At 44.5% G+C, this 22,811-nt stretch overlaps 1 protein-coding gene across 1 annotated transcript in view; it reads left to right on the forward strand.

Annotated features, from left to right (window-relative positions):
* Cdkl3 (cyclin dependent kinase like 3) overlaps positions 1-22,811 on the forward strand; it is an 86,317-nt gene that overhangs the window by 62,981 nt on the left and 525 nt on the right. Inside the window, 1 exon segment of the mRNA XM_028857242.2 lies at positions 4,554-4,663. Within this exon segment, the coding sequence (XP_028713075.1) occupies positions 4,554-4,622 (69 nt within the window). The 3' untranslated portion in view covers positions 4,623-4,663.

Below are 22,811 nucleotides of genomic sequence, written 5' to 3' on the forward strand. Positions count from 1 at the left end.
AAGTATTCACTCCTTCCCCCCAAAAGATTGCATATGCCCACCTTCCATCATGTGATTAACAGAGATGCTTCTGGAAGAAGAAATACTCTTGTTCCAGCAGGCTGAGATTTGGCCCAGTGACTTGCTTGGCCAGTGGGAGGTGGATGGATGTGACAAGTTCCTCATCTGAGCAGCAGCTGTGAAGGTCATGGTGTCTTTTGCCAACTCCTTGCTCTTTATCTTCGATAGTGGAACCAGAGAACAGCAAGTCCTAGACTGAGGTTGCTCCTTCAGCTTGGATCCCGAACAAAGAAACCACAGGGCCGAAAGCCATAGTTGCCCTCAGCCCAGAGAAGAGCCGCAGCAAATTCCCAGCTGACATGAGAAAACAGGAATCTCTCTCGTCTTGAGTTACTGCAACTTGAGGGTTGTTTGTGTCCACAACACAAAATAGCCAAATTACTGATGAGATTTATTGAGACAAGGTCTCACCATGTATCCCAGACTGGCCTGGAACTTGGGATCCTCTTGCCTCAGCCTCCCAAATGCTAACAGTATGGCATGTGCTACCACACCCAGTTGCAAAGTTCAACTGATACTGAAAATATCCCTTAGGGGTGGGAGTATATCTCAGTGGTAGAGTGCTTGGCTAACATGTTAGAGTCCCTAGGTTCAGTCCCCAGTACTAAATGAAGTGTCCTTTTCTTAAAAAAGAAAAAAATTACTGGGCAATGGTGCTGAGAGCCTTTAATCTCAGCACTCAGAGGCAGGCAGATCTCTGTGAGTTCGAGGCCAGCCTGGTCTACAGAGGACAGCCAGGGCTGTTATACAGAGAAACCCTGTCTTGAAAAACCAAATACATAACTCAGTCCTGGGGATCTAGAGAGGAGAGGCACTTCAGCTACTCAGAGCACACAGTGCTCCTGAGAGGACAAGACTGCTTGCCAGCACCCACACCTGAAGGCTTGGGCTCCTCTGGCCTCCAAGGGCACCTGTATTTGCATGTGCACACACAGACACATAATCAGAAGTAAAAATAAATCTTTTAAAAACAATTATCTGAAAACTTTGTGTAACTTTGGTTACATCTCTTATCTCCATGATAAAAACCCATCAATTAAATGGAGTTCTCTTGGTGAAAGCTCACTCCCTTCCTCTTCTCCCCTTGTCTCTCCATTCTTTTTTCCCCATCTCTTTCTCTCTCCTCCTCTCCCCACCATCCCTTTCCCTCCCCACCATCCCCTTCCCTCCCCACCATCCCCTTCCCTCCCCACCATCCCCTTCCCTCTCCTCCCCTCATCAGTTTATGTGCTAATCCTACACAAACTTCTAGAATTCAGTGATGCTATGTAATACTTGGTGTCAATAGCCCACTGCTAGCACAGCTCTGCTGGTGTGTTGGAGAATCCAGGGGAGTATCAAGTAGAGAAGAGAGCAGAACATTGTGTGGTCACATGGATGAGCTGAATTGGAGAGGACGAGCCTCCATGTGTGAGAAGCACAAGCTAAGATGAAAGCCAGTGTCAACACTGGCCTGGTCTGAGGCTACAGCTATGTGACATAGACTAGTAGTCCTGTGCTGTGATCTAAAATAAATGGCTCAGTGGTTAAGTGCATGCACTCCATGGTCTTCTAAAGGACTCCAATTTGATTCCCAGCACCCACATGATGGCTCACAACCATCCCTAATTACAGTTCCGGGGGATTTGATGCTGTCTTCTGGTCTCCATGGACACCGGGTACATATGTGGTACACATACATACATGCAAGTAAAACACCCATACACATAAAACAAAGAAAAATTATCAGCATAAAATTATTCATAATATGCTGGGCAGCGGCGGTGGCTCGCATCTTTAATCCCAGCACTCAGGAGGCAGAGGCTGGTGGATCTCTGAATTCGAGGCCAGCCTGGTCTACAGATCGAGTTCTAGGACAGCCAAGGCTACACAGAGAAACCCAGTCTCAAGAACAAAGCAAACAAATGCCCAGAATATTGTAATTTGTGAGTTTTCTAAGTTCTTCATCACTTTTTGAGTAGCGATTTTCTCTATTGTGTTCATTTTCTACACCTTGATGTCTGCTCTGCTTTTATTATTTTCTCCTGCTCTATTTTGATATCCCCCGCCCCATCTTACTCTTATAGCCTAGACCGATCTTAAATTCAGTGTGTAGCCCAGGTTAGCCTTACACTGTTGTCCTCCTAAGCACTGAAACCAAAGGTATGCACAATCACACCTGACTGATTTCATTGACTAACAACTGCTGTTCAGTTCTGTTAATAAGAAACACATTTGTGCCATGAATTTGCCTCTAGGAACAACTTTAGCTTCATCAGACAAGGTTTTTGTTTTGATTTGGTTTGGTTTTTCGAGACAGGGTTTCTATGTGTAGTTTGGTGCCTGTCCTGGATCTCTCTCTGTGCACCAGGCTGGCCTATAACTCATAGATATCCACCTAGCTCTGCCTCCCGAGTGCTGGGATCAAAGGCGTGCACCACCACCACCCAGCAACAAGGTTTAATATATGTTATTTTCATTGTTACTCAGTGAAAATATTTCCTAGTTTCCACCACAGTAACTTCTCTGAATCATGTGTTATTTGGAGATTCATTTCCCAATTTTCAGGCACATAGGAACATTTGAAGCTGATATTTATAATTAGAGCATGGTCAGAGACTCTGTTCTGGAGTATTTTTATCCTTTGAAATGTTTTTTATTTGGTTTAAATACCAATATACAGTGAGTGCTTGAACTTAAACTTGAAAAACTCATGCATTCTGGGTGCAGTGCCCATTGGACAAGAGTGGAATTGCCTTCTTCTGGGCTTTATGTCACTTTTGGTCATTTGACATGTGCTTACTCTAACAGTTTTCAGGGCTGTATGTTAAAAATTCCAATTATGATTGTGGACTTATCTGTTTATTTTAAAACTTTTTTACATCTTTAATTTTTATGTTGTGTCTGTGTGCATATGGAGATCAGAGAACAGCTTGTGGGAGGCGGTTCTCTCCTTCCACCATGTGGGTCCTGGGGATCGAACTCGGGCCATTAGGCTGGGTGGCAAGTGCCTTTCTCCACTGATTCATCTTGCCATCCCTGTTTCTTTACAAGCTTCATTAAGGCTTTCGTATTAGGTGCATGAAATTAAGATTTGTCTTCTCTCCTTGTGGAACTGCCCCTCTTCATGTGTGTCTTTGATTTACCAAGGCTTAATATAATTTGCATTCCTATTCTTCAGGCACAGTGAAATGGCTTAGAACGTCTTCACCCATTCCTCTCCCTACTCTGATAACAAATCCATTCAAGTTATGTTTTTCTGAAACACCTTTATGTCTGTGTCCTCGCTTCCTCACCAGCACTGGCTATTGTTTACTCCTGTGGTGGTAGTTGTTGTGAATGGGTGAGGGCTCTCACTGTGGTTTACTCCTGTGGTGGTAGTTGTTGTGAATGGGTGAGGGCTCTCACTGTGGTTTACTCCTGTGGTGGTAGTTGTTGTGAATGGGTGAGGGCTCTCACTCTGGTTTGCTCCTGTGGTGGTAGTTGTTGTGAATGGGTGAGGGCTCTCACTGTGGTTTGCTCCTCTGATGGTAGTTGTTGTGAATGGGTGAGGGCTCTCACTGTGGTTTGCTCCTCTGATGGTAGTTGTTGTAAATGGGTGAGGGCTCTCACTGTGGTTTTGAAATGTGTTCATCTTCCTAACAATCATCGATGTTGTGCAGGTACCATATCTTGGCGACCACTTACATATCTTCATTTAAAAAAATATGTGGATCTGTGGTCCCAGGGAGAGCATATCTCAGGAGAATACGGTGGAAAGTGACTGAGGGAGACACCCAGTCTGTGTGTGTACATGCACACACATGTGAACAGCACACACAACACACAGACTGTTCTCCTGCTGAACTGATTTGCACCAGGTGTGTATGTATTTGTGTGGTAGGAAAGGACTCTACACAGAATACCAGTACTAACAAATTAACCAAATCATTGACTAACATGGTCATGCTGAGAAGAAAAAGGCCAATCTTTTTCATTTATTATACTCTAATATATTGTGTGTGTGTGTGTGTGTGTGTGTGTGTGTGTGTGTGTGTGTGCACATGCATGCTCCTGCACATGAGGAGATCAGAGGACAACATTTTATCTTACTTCAAGTGTGCACATGTGTATGTGTTGTGGACATGCCCTGTCACAACATTGATTTGGAGGTCAGAGGACCCAGTGCTCTCCTGCCACAATATGGTCCTGGGGATGGAACACGGTCATCAGGCTTGGCAGCGCCTTTACCCACCATGCTTTTTAGCTGGCCCAAAAGAGACTAATCTAAATGAGTTTGGAAAAGGAAATTTTGCCTAGATGCTGTAAGGCTAAAGACAAAAAGAATAGTGTGCTGCTATTGCACTCCAGTTTGTGGATTTGTTCCACATCTGTACGTGTTAGTAGTTCTGAAACTGCATGTATGTTCTAGGAAAGGGTTGGGCAAATGTATTATGGAATGAAGTCATGTTTTTATTAGATATAGTGGAAATGTTTTGTGCCAGAAAGGATGAGTAACTAAATAAATTATGCAGGCATATCAAAAGGACACAGAAGCCAACCAGAAGGAGCTCCCAATAGCCAAATATGGGGTACTAAAATAATCACAGTTACAAGATTGGAGTAGACTTGCTCCCGCATAACAGTGAGTATCTATGAATCCATTCACAAATGGGTGATTTGTGCAGAGACAATGTTAGAAGGCATCTGTAACTTTATCAAAGTGAGCATGCTTGGAATAGGGTAAACTAAGGGCTAAAGAGATGCCCACTGGTTAAGAACGCTCCCTTCGGCCGGGCGGTGGTGGCGCACGCCTTTAATCCCAGCACTCGGGAGGCAGAGCCAGGCGGATCTCTGTGAGTTCGAGGCCAGCCTGGGCTACCAAGTGAGCTCCAGGAAAGGCGCAAAGCTACACAGAGAAACCCTGTCTCGAAAAACCAAAAAAAAAAAAAAAAAAAAAAAAAAAAAAAAGAACGCTCCCTTCTTGCAGAGGACCTGAGTGTACCTGTGACCCCCCTCTTCTGGAGTCTGAAGGCACCATCATGCATGTGAGCACAACAGACATACATGTCAATAAAAATAAAACATGATATAACACTGGACAATGTCCAGCAAGGAGAGCAGCATTGTAGCATTATTTCCCTGGTGTTCCTGCCAAAAAGTAAGTGACTTGACTCTAAATACGAAAGAGTATCGGGGTAATGATAGTGGCCTGTAACACTTGAAAGATCAAGGCCAGGACTATTTTTTGTTTTGGTTTTTGTTTTTTCGAGACAGCATTTCTCTGTGTAGCTTTGGCGCCTTTCCTGGAACTCACTCTGTAGCCCAGGCTGGCCTCAAACTCACAGAGACCCACCTGCCTCTGCCTCCTGAGAAGGCCATGACTATTAAGGAAAGACTGAAGAGAAATCCAGGACTAGGCGTATGACTCAGTGGAATGCTTGCCTGACATGCATGAGGCCTTGGTGTTTGGATGCCCAACACTCCATAAGCCCGGGGTACACACCATAACCCGAGCACTCAGGAGGTAGAGGCAGGAGGATCAGAAGTTCAAGGTCATCCTTGGCCACTTCCAGGCCAGCCTGGGCTACAAAAGACCCTATCCTAAGAGAGGAAGGAAGGAAGGGAAGAAGAGGGGGAGGAGGGAAGGGAAGGCACATTTATTTATATTAATCACTGCAGGAAAAAGTAGTTCAATATCTGTTTCTAGTTAAAAGAAAAAAAAACACTTAAATAGAAATGGAAGGAAAGCTCATGAATCTGAAAAGGGATCTACACGGAAACCCACTGAAATACCGGACATATATCAAGGGAGCAGCAAGAAGAGAAGGGTTCCCTGAGCATCCTCCTTCCTTCTTCAACAGGAACTCAATGTCAAAAAGGTGTCAGCATCTCACAGGGCATGTTAATATAACCCAGCAGTTTGTTTTAGAACTCATACAGAACAGCCAAGGACTGAGAGCTGCCAGCACATCATAAAAACCAGAGTAGAAGAACTTGTCTAACTAGATTGAAGACACTTTTGAAGTTGTAATTAAGACATTGCTGAAGTGATGAAAGGGTGGAAAATGAGCCAGTGTAACTGATGAAGAGAGAACAGGCCCATTCATGCTCAGAAACTTAGCCATTGATAATCCCGATCACCGGGGAGATGCCACACCCTTAAAAGTGGGACTGGACTATATGGTAAAAGGACAGAGGAACTGGGCTTTTTCTTCCTTAGAAACACCAAGTATGTACTAAGAATTGTGAATGGAGAAACCTGAAAACATTAAAATGAAAATCTAGACCATGTGTGTATGTGTGTGTGTGTGAGAAAGAGAGAGAATCTTTGTGTGTGAGAGTGTGCATTTGTGTGTGTGTATGTATGTGTGTGTCAGAGAGAGGAGAGAATCTGTGTGTGAGAGTATGCATGTGTGTGTGTATGCATGTGTGTGTGTATGTATGTGTGTGTGAAAGAGAGGGGGGGGGAGAGAGAGAGAGAGAGTATGTACGTTAGAGGGAGAACTTTCAAGAGTGCCCTTCCATGATGGGCTCCAGGTCAAACTCAAGCAGTCAATCAGGCTTGCTTAGGGAGTGACTTTACCTGCTGAGTTATTTAACTGGTCTTAAAATACATTTAATGCTTTGAGGTAGATACATATTTCTTAAAAGGGGGGGGGAGCCAGTCAGTGGTGGCACACACCTTTAATCCCAGCACTAGGTGAGTTCGAGGCCAGCCTGGTCTACAAAGTGAGTTCCAGGAAAAGCTCAAAGCTTCACAGGGAAACCCTGTCTCAAAAAAAAAAAAAAAAAAAAAAAAAAAAAAGAGAGAGAGAGAGAGAGAGAGAGAGAGAGAGAGAGAGATGGGGGAAATGATGGGCAAATTGAACTGTTAAATTTTATAGTCATCTGCTGATGGTGGTGGAGCACAACTTTAATCCCAGCACTCAGGAGGCAGAAGCAGGCAGATTTCTGAGGTTCAAGGTCAGTCTGGTCTATGAAGCAAGTTCCAGGACAGCGAGGGCTACACAGAGGAACCCTATCTCGAAAATTAAATTTAAGAAATACTGGTTGTGCCGGGCGGTGGTGGCGCACGCCTTTAATCCAAACACTCAGGAGGCAGAGCCAGGTGGATCTCTGTGAGTTCAAGGCCAGCCTGGGCTACCAAGTGAGCTCCAGGAAAGGCACAAAACTACACAGAGAAACCCTGTCTCAAAAAACCAAAAAAGAAAAAAAAGAAAGAAATACTGGTTGTTCTTGTAGAGGACTGGGGCTCAATTCCCTGCATCCGAATGGTAGCTCACAAATGTCTCCCTCCAGTCTCAGAGGATCCAGCATTTACTCCTGGCCTGTTCAGACCTGCAGGAAAGTGGTTCACAGATAAACGATGCAGACCAAACACACCTACCCTTAAAAAAAATCTCAAAAAACTTCAAGTATATCATTCTTCTTCATTGCAGATCCATAAAAAGAATGGAAAAGTCACTACTTGAAACTTAGAGTTAACACAGTAATCTCTAGAGTACAGTGAATTCCTAAAATCTCTTTAACAAAACAGCGGGAAAGAGGAGAAGATTGGCTGGGCACAGTGACCATCCCAGGACTCAGTGGCAAAGGCAGGCAGATCCCCAAGTTCCAGGCCAGCCTGGACGACACAGCAGGTTCAGTCAAGGGCCACACAGGAGACCCTCTCTTTAAAAAGCAACAACAAAACACCTCGGATAATAAAAGAAAGATGAATGGCTAATATCAAGAAAGGACTTTATTAGAAAGCAGAAAAGTAGATGTAAAAATTGTGGATCCCACTTTTCATTCTCACCCACTTGGCAAGGACTAGTCCTTGGCACACGGTGCCAGTGAAGGATGAGACAGAGCAGCTGGAAACAGTGCGCTGCTGGCGGGAGTGGCGTGTGAACCCTCCTCTCTGGAAAACAACCTGGCATCGAATGCTGAAGCCTGGTCCACCTCAAAGAAAGCCTTGCCCACCGGCTTCCGAGGAGTGTGATGATGTTCCCGGCGGTGTTTATTACCGCAACATCTGTAAACGTTGCAACGGCTCATCAACAAATATACTAATGAATGGTTATTTCTACACAGTGAAAATCAACAGCAGTTACAGCTATTCACATGAATAGAGCTTACATTTTTCATAAAAATATAGTTATGAAAAAGGGGAGCTATGTCAAAGTTGAGGATAGCAGAGTATCTCATCAAAAATGTATTATACTTGCAAAGAAATGGGCTTGTATGAATCAGTGTAAAATATTTAATCTAGGGAAGCCAGGCACATCTTTAATCCCAGCACTTAAGAGGCAGAGGCAGGAAGATGTCTGTGAGTTCCAGGGGCTACAATGGAGATACACTGTCTCAAAAAAAAAAAAATCTACTGAGCTAGAGGACCAGGTTTGATTCCTAGAGCCCACATGCTCTCTCTCTCTCTCTCTCTCTCTCTCTCTCTCTCTCTCTCTCTCTCTCTCTCTCTCCTCTCCTCTGTGTGTGTCTCCTCTCTGTCTCTCTCTCTCCTCTGTGTGTGTCTCCTCTGTCTCTGTCTCTCTCTGTCTCTCTGTCTCTCTCTTTCTCACACATACACACTAAATAAAATGCAATAAAGATTTTAAAGTGAAAATAAATCAAAAACAAAAGCAAGTCATATTACGATGTCATGTGTCTAAGTTAAATGCATTTTAACTAAACTTTGTTGAACCAGGGTCTCACTGTGAAGCCCTGACTGGCTGGGACTGGGCCTGGGCAGCACCCCTGTGTTTGGGTCTAAGATCGCCGGGATGTGCACGGACCTGCAAAAGCTTACGTAGGTTGTGTTGTCTGGCATGTGTGTTGCCATCTTATTTTTAATTGCGTGTATCCGTGTATGTGCATGGGGTGCTCAGGGTAGACAGAAGGGGGCGCTGGAGCCCCTGGAACTGCTGTGACAGGTGGTTGTGAGCACCCGGTGTGGGGCTTCGAACTGAAACCAGGCCCTCTGCAAGAAGAGCGGTGCTTATAGGCACCAAGCTGTGTGTAGCTTTTTTTTTTTTTCAAGACAGGATTTCTCTGTGTAGACCTGGCTGTCCTGAAACTTGCCCAGTAGACCAGGCTGGCATTTTAATAATGGTATAATGTGGTACATTTGCAACTCCTCTCCCTCTGTCTCTCTGTCTCTCTGTCTCTCTGTCTTTCTGTTTCTCTCTCTCTCTGTGTGTGTGTGTGTGTGTGTGTGTGTGTGTGTGTGATGAAATATGACAGGATTGTTTGTGTCCAGTTTTAATTTATGCATCCAATCCTCCAAGATTTTAAAAACTTTTTACTATGGGTAAATCATACATGCTGAAGAAAATAGAATCTCATAATGGCCCATCCCATGTACTTACCATAAAGTTTTTAGGAATGTTTTACTTACATCTGTTCATTCCATGTAATAATGGATTTCACTGTAACGTTCTCATATGTTTGCATAATGTGTTTCTGTCATAGTCACCCCTGTTACCCAGGCCTGATAATTGCCTCCCTCTTCCTACCTAGACCCCCCTCTATTTCCATGTCTTTGTGTGTGCGTGTGTGATCTGGTGAATTTTGTTAGACTTGTTTATAGGAGCACGTACACCTTACTAGTGGACACACCACTGAGGAAATGTTTCTTTCCCCATCCACCATTAACGGCACATAACATCCTCAGGAGCGGAAATGGTGGGGCCCTGTGAACCCTTCCCCCTCCCATGACAGGTGCTGACAGGTCCAGTCGTGTGCAGCTCTTGTGCAGACAGTCACACCTACTGTGAGCTCAAGAGTGCAGCAGCCAGGGCAGGCCGCAAAGTGCCGTTCTTACATCGTTTCCACCCTCCTTCTGCAGTGTCTCCTTAGCTTTGGAAGGGGCGATATCGATGTCCCATGTATGGCTTACCACTCAATATCCATTTATTCTCCATGCTTTGGACCAGTTATGAGCCTCTGCAGACCCTGCTGACTACAGGGAAAGAAAAAAGCTTCTCTGCCCAAAGCAGACAGGAGCATTATCCCGTGGACATAAACAGAGCAATGTAGAAGGCATATCGTGTCCACTTAGAAAAAAACAACTATCGGCACTTCCCCACTGGGGCCTAAGCCCTCCCCAGCCACGGGATCTTGACTGGATTTACAGCACCAGGTGTAAATTACTCCTATGGAGTGGGCCTCGAGTCCAGGCAAAAAGCACTTGATTATCCCGTAACAGACTTAAGGCTACTGCACCCATGAGCTCACCTTGCCAGGCTACTTAGCAGCTTTACACACAGGGTCCACAGCTGATTAAGACCGTTGGTGGCAGTTCTTCCCAGCAGTGTGTATAGCACCTTCTGGCACTCTAGCCAGCAAAGAGGAAGCTTCCAGTCCATTTCAGTTTAATTTCTCTTAAGTTCTGTGACCAAAGCATATAGAGTCTTGTCATCTAGTTCTGATGGTCAGTCAACGGCAGTAACAAACTTCTGTATTGCTTTGGGGACCTCAGGGGACCCCTGACCAATACCTCAGGGAGGTGCCCACTCCTTCACCATGTAGTTTGAACAATTGTCCACACACGGTCAGTTTTTGTCCCCTTTATTCTCTCAGGCATTTCATTCTTTCTGTATTATTTTGAGGCACATCCTAGGTATCATTTAGTTCTTCACTAAATATTTTGAAATGTATCTCTAAAAGTTAAGTGTGTCTTTAAAAACATGTAATTGCTCATCACAACTACAAATTGTTTTAAACCATCAAAACTCTAGTCAGCATTTAAGTTTCCAAGTTTCTCACGTGTCATGTTTGACATTCTGTTGGAATCCAGTGCCTTTTAGTCTTTTTAAGTTGGTCATGGGAAGTTCCGTGAAGCCCTGAGTCAGGTTCCGCTGAACAGATCTGAGGCTGAAGATGTCACTGTAAGCACAAAGTAGCTGGCTCATCCCATGGGGAAGGTTGTGATTCCACACTTCACATGGCTTGTGAGAGCCAACAGCCATTTCCACAGATGCCTGCTTTGTACATCTCTGATGTGATGCATGTCAGATACTGTGGTTTGGTTTCCCTGCTTTGGTCCTGTAAAAAGGCCCCTTTAATGTCTGTCTCATTCCCAGCTCAGCAAATGTCTCCGTAGTTACTGTATCAAGTAAGACAAACGATACTTGTTTACTAATGATTTACGCTAAACAAATACTGATTTGCACAGGCTTACCATTCTTGCTCTTCCACAAAACTAAGAAGGGTGTGGGCTGAGAAGACTGAGGTACTGAGCAAATGAGATAACGCATGAAAGTGAATTGCAGCCCGCGAGTGCTGCGCAGAGGTGTTTTAACGGAACAGGCAGCCTCATCTCTCAGCTGTTTAAATTTGGTAACTGTAAGGAGACTTCCCTCTGTGTACCCATCAGGGGGCTGTTCAGGTTCTCACCTACCATCTGGGCTGGTGCATGGGGCATCCTCTGCCAGGCCATGATACAGTCTTGCTAATTTGACCCCACTGTAAGCACTGTGATGTTTTGTGGCAGTTTGATTTTTTTTTCTCTCTTGTTTGAAAAAACAGAAATGAACAGGAAGAGACAAGGCCACTACAGGTACAGCTAGAAGCGGTGTCCACAGCAACATCATACTGTTCACAGCAAGGCACCTGGAGTCTCAGCTGAATTCTTGGTCACATGCCATTCTTTACATATCCCACTGCTAAGTATAATAAAATGAAAGCAATCTAAAACCATGGAAAATACATTGTTTGAGGCTGTAGATGGGGCTCAGTTGGTAGAGTGCTTGACTAGCATGCATGAAACCCTGGAATTGACTTGCAGCACCCAATAAATTGGGCATGGTGACCACACCTGTAATCCTAGCACTGGGCAGGAGAATCAAAGTCACCTTTCGGTACTTAGTTCTAGGCCAGACTGTGCTACTTGAGAGAAGCGGGGGGGGGGGGGGGGGGGGGGGGGGGGGACGACGACGACACGGGGACGGGACGGGACACGACACACGACGGGGAGAGGAGAGAGGAGGAAGATGAGCAGAGGGAAGGAGGGAAGGAGGAAGGGAATGAAGGAAAGCTGGCCATTGTTTGGTACTGTGGTTGGAATGTGAGATGTGTGGCGCTCCCCAGTGAGTCCAGCTTTCTGAGAATGACCCATCCTTATAAGAGCTCACTGTTTGACGTCCATGTTTTAGAAACATACTATGTTCAGAAACAGAACTGGCCATAATTAGCTAAAGGCTCCTCTCCCATAGTTCCTGGCAGAGCTAGAAATCTGGAGATGGAGTGAGGCAACCAGGCAGACCCTCCCCCTGGGCCACAGCGGCCAACCAGCCTGGCATGGAGGCAGCAGCAGGGAAAGAGTGGGCAGCTGTGCCCAGCAGGCAAGCTGCTTCTTCTCTGCCAGCCCAGGGAAGTCACTTCATGAGATGTCACTCTGATGACATGCACTCAGTTCACACGGTCAAAATATGCTGTCCAGGTGCATCGCTTCCTCTTGTGGTAGGCGTTGTGGGTGTCATCTTCTGGTATTTGGGTGAGGCGGAGCTTGGACAGCCTTGCTTGAAGTCTTGATGACACTGAGCACCCGGTAGTGACAGGGCGCCATTTAATGTAAGGTACAGGACTCCTGCAGCAGGTAGGATTACTGGCATGCTGGAGCTGAAGCCCGGCGTAGCCCTTTCCCTCGAAGCTTTGACTGTCTATCGACAGGATACGGGGGTGTGAGGTGCAGCATACTGAACCGCCTGTTCTCAGTGTCATGTATACACCAAGAAAACACATTACAACTGTACCATCAGGCAAGGGAGGCCGGGAGGGATTTTAGCCCTCTGCTGTGTTGTAACTCCGACACGTTGTATCTTTCTTTTGGTGAAAGCTTTGGGAATGGGAAAGTCAGAGTTGACGGTATCCTCTGAACCTGACACCACTATGTTGCTTTCCCTTGGCAGTTCACGGAGCTTTTCTTTGGTCAACTATAATTCACTGTTTTTTGGGGAATAAACTCCGCCTGATAGGAGGAGAAACAGTCCCTATTTGAAATTTAGCTCTGACTGAGATTGTGCCATGAAGAGAATCTCAGGACAACTAAACGTCACAGAGACGACAGTGAGCCACCGCCTCATTCAGCAAACCGGTGACTTGTGCCCACGTTGCTGGTGTCTGTCTGCTAATTAGATTTTCTATAGTTAAGGATCAAAGTTTCCTCCACTTTTTTTTTTCTTATAGCATGTAAAAAAGGGCAGGGATTCAGTAAAGTGTGTCGGTGGAGTTTTTTGTCGGAATTGTCGGTCGGCTCTATACCACCAGCCACTCCAAATAATCACATGGAGACTTCTTATTAATTAAGAAAGCTCGGCTGATAGCTTGGGCTTGTTTTTAGCTCGCTCTGATAACTTAAATTAACCCATTTCTGTTAACCTATGTGCTGCCCCGTGGCTCTTTTACCTCAAATATGTACTTCCCATGCTGCTGCTTCTGAGTCCAGCTGGCAACTCCTGAGACTCCACCCTTCTTCTTCCCAGCATCCTCCTAGTCTAGCTTTCCCGCCCAATCTCTACCTGCCCACCTATAGACTAATCAGCTCTTTATTAACCGGTGAGAATACTACATACTTACAGTGTGCAAAGACTGTTCCACAGCAGTTGTGTCTATAAATACTTATAAGGAGGCAGGAAGTGGGCTGAGAAAGGTGTGAAAGAGCCATGAGATTCTGGGGGCTGTGGGTGCTGGAAAGGCTCCCCAGGGAGTCAGCTGAGCTGAAGCTTGGGCAGCAGGTGGACTTAACACAGGTAATGAGTTACTGTAGGCTGGATGCTTATGTGTGGGGATGCTGGGCTAAGCATGTACCTACCTGATCCAACTGAACCCTCCTGGCAACTCATTGAGATGTGCGTTATCATTTATCATTATCCCAGGTTAGAGCTGGAGAGATTTGTCTCAGATGGAGTGATTTTTCTCAGAGACACACAGTTGGTGAATGACGCAGGTAGGATTCAATCCAGTCTGACACGAAGGGTGGCTTTTAAATACTGGGCTATCCTGTTCTTTGTTCTAGGAATGAACTCAGTGGTTTACTTCAGTGGGAAAACATGGCTCTGGTGTGAAAGCTTTGCTTGTCGGGAGGCTAGAGTGTGCGGTGGGCAGAGAGCAGTGGGCTCTTCTGTAAGTCAGGGGTGGATCACAGAGAACTCTGGGCACCGTGTTAAGGAAGTGAGAGAATCTTCGAAGACAGTGGAAGCATTAGATGCCTATTAATGAAGTGGCAGGACCACATATGTGTTAGGAAGACAACTTGGTGTGAAGGGCAGGATAGGAAGCATGAAAACCAGTTAGCTGCTCCACTCTACAACTTTAAAACTAGAATGTGGACAGATGTGGTGGCCCATTCCTGCAATCCCAGCACTCAGGAGGATTGTCATGAGTTCAAGACCAGCCTGAGTTATGTAATGAATTCCAGAGAAGTCTGGATTAGTGAGATCATGTCTCCAAACAAACAGAAGAAATGGGAATTTGTTCTAGAGAAATTTTTGCACATGGATCTCCAGGTGCTTCATGAACAGACTTATTTAGGGCTCACTCACCAATCCTTGCAAGGAGTATGGGAACGTGCATACCTGTATCACAACTAAAACCCTTTATGTGCATGACTGTCTTCTATTCCTCATGAATGGCACTGTTATTACATGCCAAATAAGCGCATGTTCCTAGTTCCAAGGAGACAGAAACCAACACAATTGGACTCTGCAAAGCTCTCACAGACTGCTGCTTCTTACCTGTGTTCTAGATGCACATGTGACACCCTTGCCCTCTGTGCTGCTCACATTCCTGGGCTGTGTGTCACTCTGAGGTAATGTGTGTCACCATGGCATGGTGTCACAAAGGGGATTGCTCATGAAGAGACAGCATTCTAATATTTTTGTGGTGAGTGTGTCCTCATGACTTCCCACCCCAAGTGTAGACAGTAACACACATTGGACTGCCTGAAATCTCATAACCCAGCCTGGGGTCCTAGCAACAGATCTGACATGCCCTTCGTTTAAATTAATGCCTATGGGGATTTGGGCAGAGTTGAACACCCCTCATCCCAAAGTGCAAAATTGGGACATTTGTGGGTTTTAGATGGGGATGATGAACTTGAAAAGTCGATGCAGATTTTGAAAAGCTCTGCAGTCTGAAGTAGTCAGGTGTCACCCATATGGAGAAGGGGCCGTCTGACCTGCACCTTACAGCTGTCCCTTCATCAGTGTTTTGTTTGCTGCCTAAAATTAAAACAGCTGGATATGATGGAGCTACTAATTTAAGTATAGAAGCGATCAAATTGAAAATTTAAATTTTATCCTTTTTTTTTTGTTTTGTTTTGATGGGAGGAGTTGTTTTTGTTTTGATTTTTGAGACAGGGTTTCTCTATGTAACCTGGCTGTCCTGGAACTCCCTCTGTAGACCAGGCTGGCCTCAAACTCAGAGATTTGCCTGTCTCTGCCTCCCAAGGACTGAGATTAAAGGCGTGTGCCACCATTGCCTGGCAAAATTTTATGTTTTAGAGACATATATTAAATATTTACAAGTGAGATTCTAATGCATGGGATTTACTTCAGAATATCCCAGGATGAGTGTCACGAAGGATGCAGAAAAGTAATAATGGCTTTGAGTTTGATGACTGTGGAGCCAGATAATGGGGCCTTGCCTGGGGAAATGGAGTCATTATACTATTCACTATATTACATAAATTAGTGAGTAATTATGACCTTTATAGGTGTTTGAAATGATACATGTTACATTTGTTTAATTATGTATGTATATACACATATTATGCATGTTTGAAAATACACATAATTTTTCAATGATCACTCTTTAGGTAGAGGGCAGGATTGGTTGTGTTTGGATCTCACAGCAGTGCTGTGAGAAAAAGAACTACTGGCGATTGTTTCCGGAGACTCATGTGCCCAGGAACACCTCAGCTTCGTGTGTGGCATTCTCTTCGCCCATGAGCCATCTCAGTCAAGCCTGGACTGACCTGAGCTGACTGAGCGGCATCTAGTTATGTGTGCATTTCTCCTCACCTTCCACTGTCTGCTCAGAGCGCTTTAACTTCGGCTTCTCTTGTTCTTTACAGGGCTTTCTTCTACCCAATCAGCACTCATCCTATGACCCTGACTGAATACTATAGTGTCTTGAGGATTAGAAAATGATATATTAAGAATAAGACAAGACATCAAATAATATAAGTGAATATTCTCAAAATGGTGATTATCTGGTGCTGGGTTCAGTGTCCAAAATCTCTGAGCTTATTCCGACACTGACAGCACTCCTCTCTGAAACTAGGGGATCACAGCATGTTTAATTCCTGCAAAATAGAAATAATCTAAAGACAGTGTCTTAGTTGGGGTTTCTATCGCCGTGATAAACACCAGGACCAAAAGCAAATTGGGGGAAAGGGTTCATTTCATCCTGCAACTTGTCCATCTTCCAGGAAAGTCAGGGCAGGAACTGAAGGCAGAAGCATGGAAGCAGGAACTGATTGCAGAGGCCACAGAAGAGCACTGCTTACTGGCTTACTCCGCACACCTTGCTTAGCCTGCCTTTGTATACCCCAGGACCACCGGCCCAGGGGTGGCTCCACCCACAATGGGCTGGGCCCTCCCACATTAATTACTGTTGTTCAAATCTTAGGTGGTCTTATAATAAAAAAAAAAACCCAGAGCCAGATACTGGGGTGAAAACTGAAAGATCAGAGAAGCAGAGCAAGTCACAACCGACCCTACCTCACCAACTCCTCAGCCGGTCCTGTTTCCTCAGACTGAAAGCCTCTGAGTCCTCACCTGAAAGGGTCTCAGCTGAACTGCTTTAGTTCCTGTTTCCTCATGCCTTTCTCCACCCTGCCGTCACTTCCTGGGATTAAAGGTGTGTGCCAGCACTGCCTGTCTCTGTTTCCAGTGTGGCCTTGAACTCACAGAGAACCAGGCAGATCTCTGCCTCACGAATGATAGGATTAAGGGTGTGTGCTACCACTGTCTGGCCTCTATATCTAATCTAGTGACTGGCTCTGTCCTCTGATCCTCAGGCAATTTTATTAGGTTACACAATATATCACTACATTTCCCTTTTTTTTTTGTCTAAAATAATAAAAGAAGGTTACAACTAATATAAGAAAAACTATATGCAATAAGTACAATAAGTATATACAATATATACAATCAAGAGTTACATTAACAATGTGCAGTCCAGCCAGGCGGTGGTGGCGCACGCCTTTAATCCCAGCACTCGGGAGGCAGAGCCAGGCGGATCTCTGTGAGTTCGAGGCCAGCCTGGTCTCCAAAGCGAGTTCCAGGAAAGGCGCAAAGCTACACAAAGAAACCCTGTCTCGAAACAAAACAAAACAAAAACAAACAAACAAAAAAAACCAATGTGCAGTCCATTAACATGTGACAAATTCAGAGAAAATACTGCATTATTTATCCTATTTTGGTGAGTCCAAAATGTTGTACCTAATTCACTTTCTATCCTAACTTGTATTACCAACCAAAAACTATCTTTTGATGTCTTTCAATCTTATACTTTACACATCTTTAGTGAGTTTCTTTTCTGAACTTGTGAACTTGTTAACAAGGAAAACTATAACTACCTAATCTTCAACTCCCTCAGAGAACCAAGAAGGAAATAATATTACCTAAGTAAGCAGCAAGTGCAAACAAGCAACTTCCAGAAAATTGTGAGAAATGACAGAAACAGTTGGCTGCCTGGACAGTCACCCAAGGTTTCTCTGCAACGTTGGGGCATCCATCTTTGGCCTACAGGCCTAGTATATCTGAGAGTCTCATCTGTGAAGCAGGATTTTCTTTTCTTTCTTTCTTTCTTTTTTCTTTCTTTCTTTCTTTCTTTCTTTCTTTCTTTCTTTCTTTCTTTCTTTTTGTTGTTTGGTTGGGTTTTTTTTTTTGTTGCTGTTGTTTGTTTGTTTTTTGAGACAGGGTTTCTCTGTGTAGCTTTGCACCTTTCCTGGAACTCACTTTGTAGACCAGGCTGGCTTCGAACTCACAGAGATCTGCCTGCCTCTGTCTCCCGAGTGCTGGGATCAAAGGCCTGTGCCACCAGTGCCCAGCTCAAAGCAGGATTTTCTAAACAGCCTTCCTACCTTGTCTTGGCAAAGTTAGGCAGTTCTTTCTTTTGTATCCTGCTTGTCTACTTTGGACAACATACTGTTAGCAGTCTAGACAAGGACATTTTCTTGCCCAGTGGCTAACTTGCCACAAAGAAAGTAAACTCCATATGGAATTTTTTCAGTACCCATCATCTTCTCTGAAGTATATTGGTGCTGCTAGGAATAGACATGTCTCATTGTCATAAAAAAAAGAATCTATGTTATTAAAACATCATAAATGCCATATTCTGTAGATCTCTGAAGTGTTTGAAGATGAACTGTTTATCTAAAATATATTTCTATTTGACCTTGAAAACGTACCTAATATGACTACAAGTTTGATTGTAATGACTATTAACTTGCATTTCTTATATCCAAGTTAGTTGGTAATAATAACTTTCAAGGACTAGCAATTTGCATTACATTGTTAAATGAACTGTATAGGTACAATACCTTGAACAGGATTAGAAATGTATGTACAGTATTTTCTAACAAAATCAATCTCAAATTTGTATCAATATACATAATTTGTATACAATATACACAAATCCAATCCAATGTAAATTATTTAAAACTAGTAGTTGCCTTTTAAAAGTAGATTCAATAACCTACCTTTTTATGTTGTATCTATGCCCTCTTTTTTCTCTTCAGAGTAGATTCAATAATCTACCCTTTTATCCTATCATTTCTATATTTTTTATAGTAGATTCAATAATCTACCTCTTATCTATATCCTTGGGAGATTTTCATACCTTAGCCTTACTTTGTTCATTAAACTTGTTAATTAAAAAATGCACCACAGGCCAGTCTGATATGGGCATTTTCTCAATTGAAATTCCCTCTTCCCAAGTCACTCTAGTTTGTGTCAAGTTGACATAAAACTAGCCAGCATAGATGGGCATGGGGGCAAAGACCTGTCATCCCAACACTGGGGAGGCAGAGGCAGGAGGACTAGAAGTTCAAGGCCTCATAGTAAGTTTGAGGCCAGGCTGGGCTACACGAGGCCGTGTCCAAAAGCCAAAGAGGGGTGGGATAGTCTGGTCTTGGGTGGAGGAAAAAGGAGCGAGAGGTGGTTCAGTTATTCCTACAGTTCTTTGTCCTCTTTTATCATAAAGTTGTAGAAAATACTATAGCTAAGGTCGTAGCATTATCTTAAACATGATCCAAAGTCCTTCAGTGTACGGGGACTTGACATGAGGTCATGCCAGGTCTCCTCCACAGTACAGGACCACAGCCAACCTCAACCTTGGAGCCTTTCTTAGAGGCTGTGGGGGATCAAGTGATTGCTTTCTAGAATGGCAAATTTTGAGAATTATGATCTCTAGTTTGGGATTCCAAATAGTGTTTTGGAGGTAATTTGTCTTTCAAGCAAGCTGTTGAATCAACCAAATGAATCACCGTGGGGAGTGAGTGATACTGTCTGCCCTGCCTGGTCCCAGGCTGAAACTGAGCTAGGCTGGTGGTAAGGAAGTAGAGGAGGAAACAGAGCTGACTCATCAAGACCTCAGAAGCCTGGTATGTGGAGCTAGGAGTCCCTGGCTGTTGGCAAGGCAACAGCAGAAAACTTTCTCATCCCAGGGCTTGACCCCAGGCAGGGGACCTGCTGGTGCTGTGTGGACACTCATCTGTTCACTCTGAGGAGCTCATGGAACTGTAGGGACGTCAGGTGTCCTCTCTGGTGTTCAATTCTCCAGCACGTTGGTTTAGAGACTCTGTATGGGACTTCTCAGTGTGCGTGCAGGTTCCCATGTAGTCTAGAAGGAGGCATTGATCCCCTGGAGCTGAAGTCATAGGCTGCTGTGATCTGCCTGATGTGGGTCCTAGGAACAAAACTCCTCTGCAAGGAGGGGACCAAGCTATGCTACAGCCACCCCCTTAGAAAGGATAAATGACACTTGTAAAACTAGCACTGGATATGCTGAGAATGGGGACCCTGAGTTCCAGGCCAGCCAGGGCTACAGAGTAAAATCTTATCTCAAAAAGGCAAAATAAATCAATACAAATATCAAATAAGTAACAGCAGCTTTCTTTATGCCTAGATATTTTATCTCTTCCACACACAGTCATTTTAAGAGGGCTTAAATGTGTCTGTACAGTCAATGAGAATTTCTGCTGGATCTCAATCCTGACCCGTTTTAAAAGCTCACCAGATGGCTGAAGCCAAGCCTGTTCTTTGGTGTCCTTGGGTGGAAACCACTCTTATTTGTTTCTGTCACAGGATTTTAGCAAGGGGCAAACATGGGTGGCACGGGGCCAGGTCTCCACACATGGCAAAGCCACTTGGAGCTGCTGCTCAGTAGATGTGGTTCCCGTGTTGCCTATGTCCACACAGGAGCGTGCAGCAGTGGCAGGGGGGCCATGTTTCTCCACCATCTTCAAGACAACATGAGGCAGCGCTGGCCCTAAGCCCTTCGCCTCGGCCAAGGGTATCTTGAGCGAGGGGCCAATGAGGAGAAGCCTTCACCTGCAGCCTCCTGAGTATGGACCCTGCCTCAGCCAAGTACAAGGACAGAGCCAACTCCTGAAAGCTGTCGTTTAACCTCCACATGCACCGTCTGCATGCCCATACATGTGAGCACACACACACACACACACACACACACACACACACATATGCACACATGCACACACATGAACATATGATAATAATGATAAGTTAGAAAAAAATGTAACTAAAAAAAGAAAAAAAAAGAGGGAGCCGGGTGGTAGTGGCACATGCCTTTAATCCCAGCACTCGGGAGGCAGAGGCAGGCAGATCTCTGTGAGTTCGAGGCCAGCCTGGTCTACAAAGCAAGTTCCAGTTCCAGGACAGGCTCTAAAGCTACACAGTGAAACCCTGTCTCAAAAAACCAAGAGAGAGAGAGAGAGAGAGAGAGAGAGAGAGAGAGAGAGAGAGAGAGAGATTCCCATGTGAGTCTGATATGGGTCTGATACGCTCCTGGCAGCATTGGTTTGAGAAGAGAAGTTGCAGGCACTAGGGTACCCATGACTAGGGAAGCAGAGATGACAAACACCATGGGTGTATACTACAGAGGGCTGTTCAGCAGCTGGGCTGATATATGAAACGTACAAATAGAAACATGGGCAGGCCTAGAAAACATATTGAGGGGTGGAAACAAAAAAGAAGACAGAATGAGATATGTAACTTAGTATTGTTCATATAAATGAAAATACATGCCAGCCATAGTACACACCTGACATGGACACATATAAGCCAGGAAACATCAAATGTATTAGAATGATTACTTGAAAGAGAAGGCCAGAGAAAAGAATGGGGCAAATACATGCATTCCCCATTTGTGTATATATAAATGCATGCATATGCACACACTACTACATGCATACACAGATTCATGCATACACACATACTAATGTAATGTGTGCATGCATGCAGACATACTAATACACAAAATGAGAGGATCCTTGCATGGACTGATTACAGTATAATGTGCTATGAACTGATACAATGTGAGGAATGCTCTCTATCTGAGGTTTAATGAATTAGAAAAACATTAAATTTCAAAAGAAAATAAAAATGAAGTGCCCAGACCACGCCCTTCGTGGCTTTCCTCACCCGGATTCTTACTCCTGCCTTTATTGGTGTCATCAGAGTGTTCTGATAATCTCACTGAGAGAAATGTTTGTTTGGTTTTCCAAGACAGGCTTTCTCTGTGCAGCCCTGGCTGTCCTGGATCTCACTCTGTAGACCAGGCTGGCCTCAGACTCACAGAAATCCACCTGCCTCTGCCTCCCAAAAGCTGGGATTCAAGTCGTGCGCCACCACTGCAGGCTTCATTGAGAGAACTTTGGCTTCTGTGGGAGTGATTTGGTACTTGCCTGCCCTTGTCAGGTGTGAGGTGTATGATGCTATTCTGCTCTATCAAATGCTTAGAAATTGGGCTGCAGAGACGTCTCAGTGGTCAAGAGCATGTACTGCTCTTGCAGAGGACCTGGGCTGGGCAGTTCACAGCAGCCTAGAACTCTAGCTTCAGATGATCTGATACCTTGCCTTCTTCTGGACTCTGAGGGACCTACATTCACACGTGCACAGCCTGTCCCTCAACATTCACATAATTGAAAATGCATCTTTTTAATGCATGGAAATTTAATTTTTTTAATTATGTAACTTATTTATGTGTATAGGTATTTTGTCTACATGTATGTCTGTGCACCACACGCATGCCTGGTGCCTGCAGAGGCCAGATGGATACCCTGGGACTAAAATTATAGACAGTTGTGAGCCGCCATGTGGTGCTGAAAATCTGACCCAGGTCCTCTGGCAGAGCAGCCTTTATGGCTTAACCATTAAGCCATCTCTCAGCTCCTAGGAAATTACTTTCTATTAGCTTCCTGACACCCAGAAGAAGATTGTAAGTACTTACTCTTGTATTTATCCCAAATACAAAAGCTATGCTAACAATTAATGAGGCCTGAGAAAAATTAGTAAGGAAAAGGAAAGAAAATCCTCAATTGTGTTTGGCTTGGTTTCCTAGAAATTCTATGTCCATATTTTCTGTCTAGCTAAGCCTGACAGCAGGTGGGTCAGGTCGGGGTCCCTGGACATTAGAACACGTTGTCTCAACTTCTGAGACAGTGCTATAACATGCAAGACCAATACAGCAGTAACAAGTGTGAGACCTGTAAGCTAAAAGTGCACACCATTTAAAAACAATACTTGAGGGATGGAGAGGGAGCTCAGAGGCTAAAAGCACTT

This window comes from Peromyscus leucopus, chromosome 8b (genome assembly GCF_004664715.2).
Source record: "Peromyscus leucopus breed LL Stock chromosome 8b, UCI_PerLeu_2.1, whole genome shotgun sequence".
NCBI lineage: Eukaryota > Metazoa > Chordata > Mammalia > Rodentia > Cricetidae > Peromyscus > Peromyscus leucopus.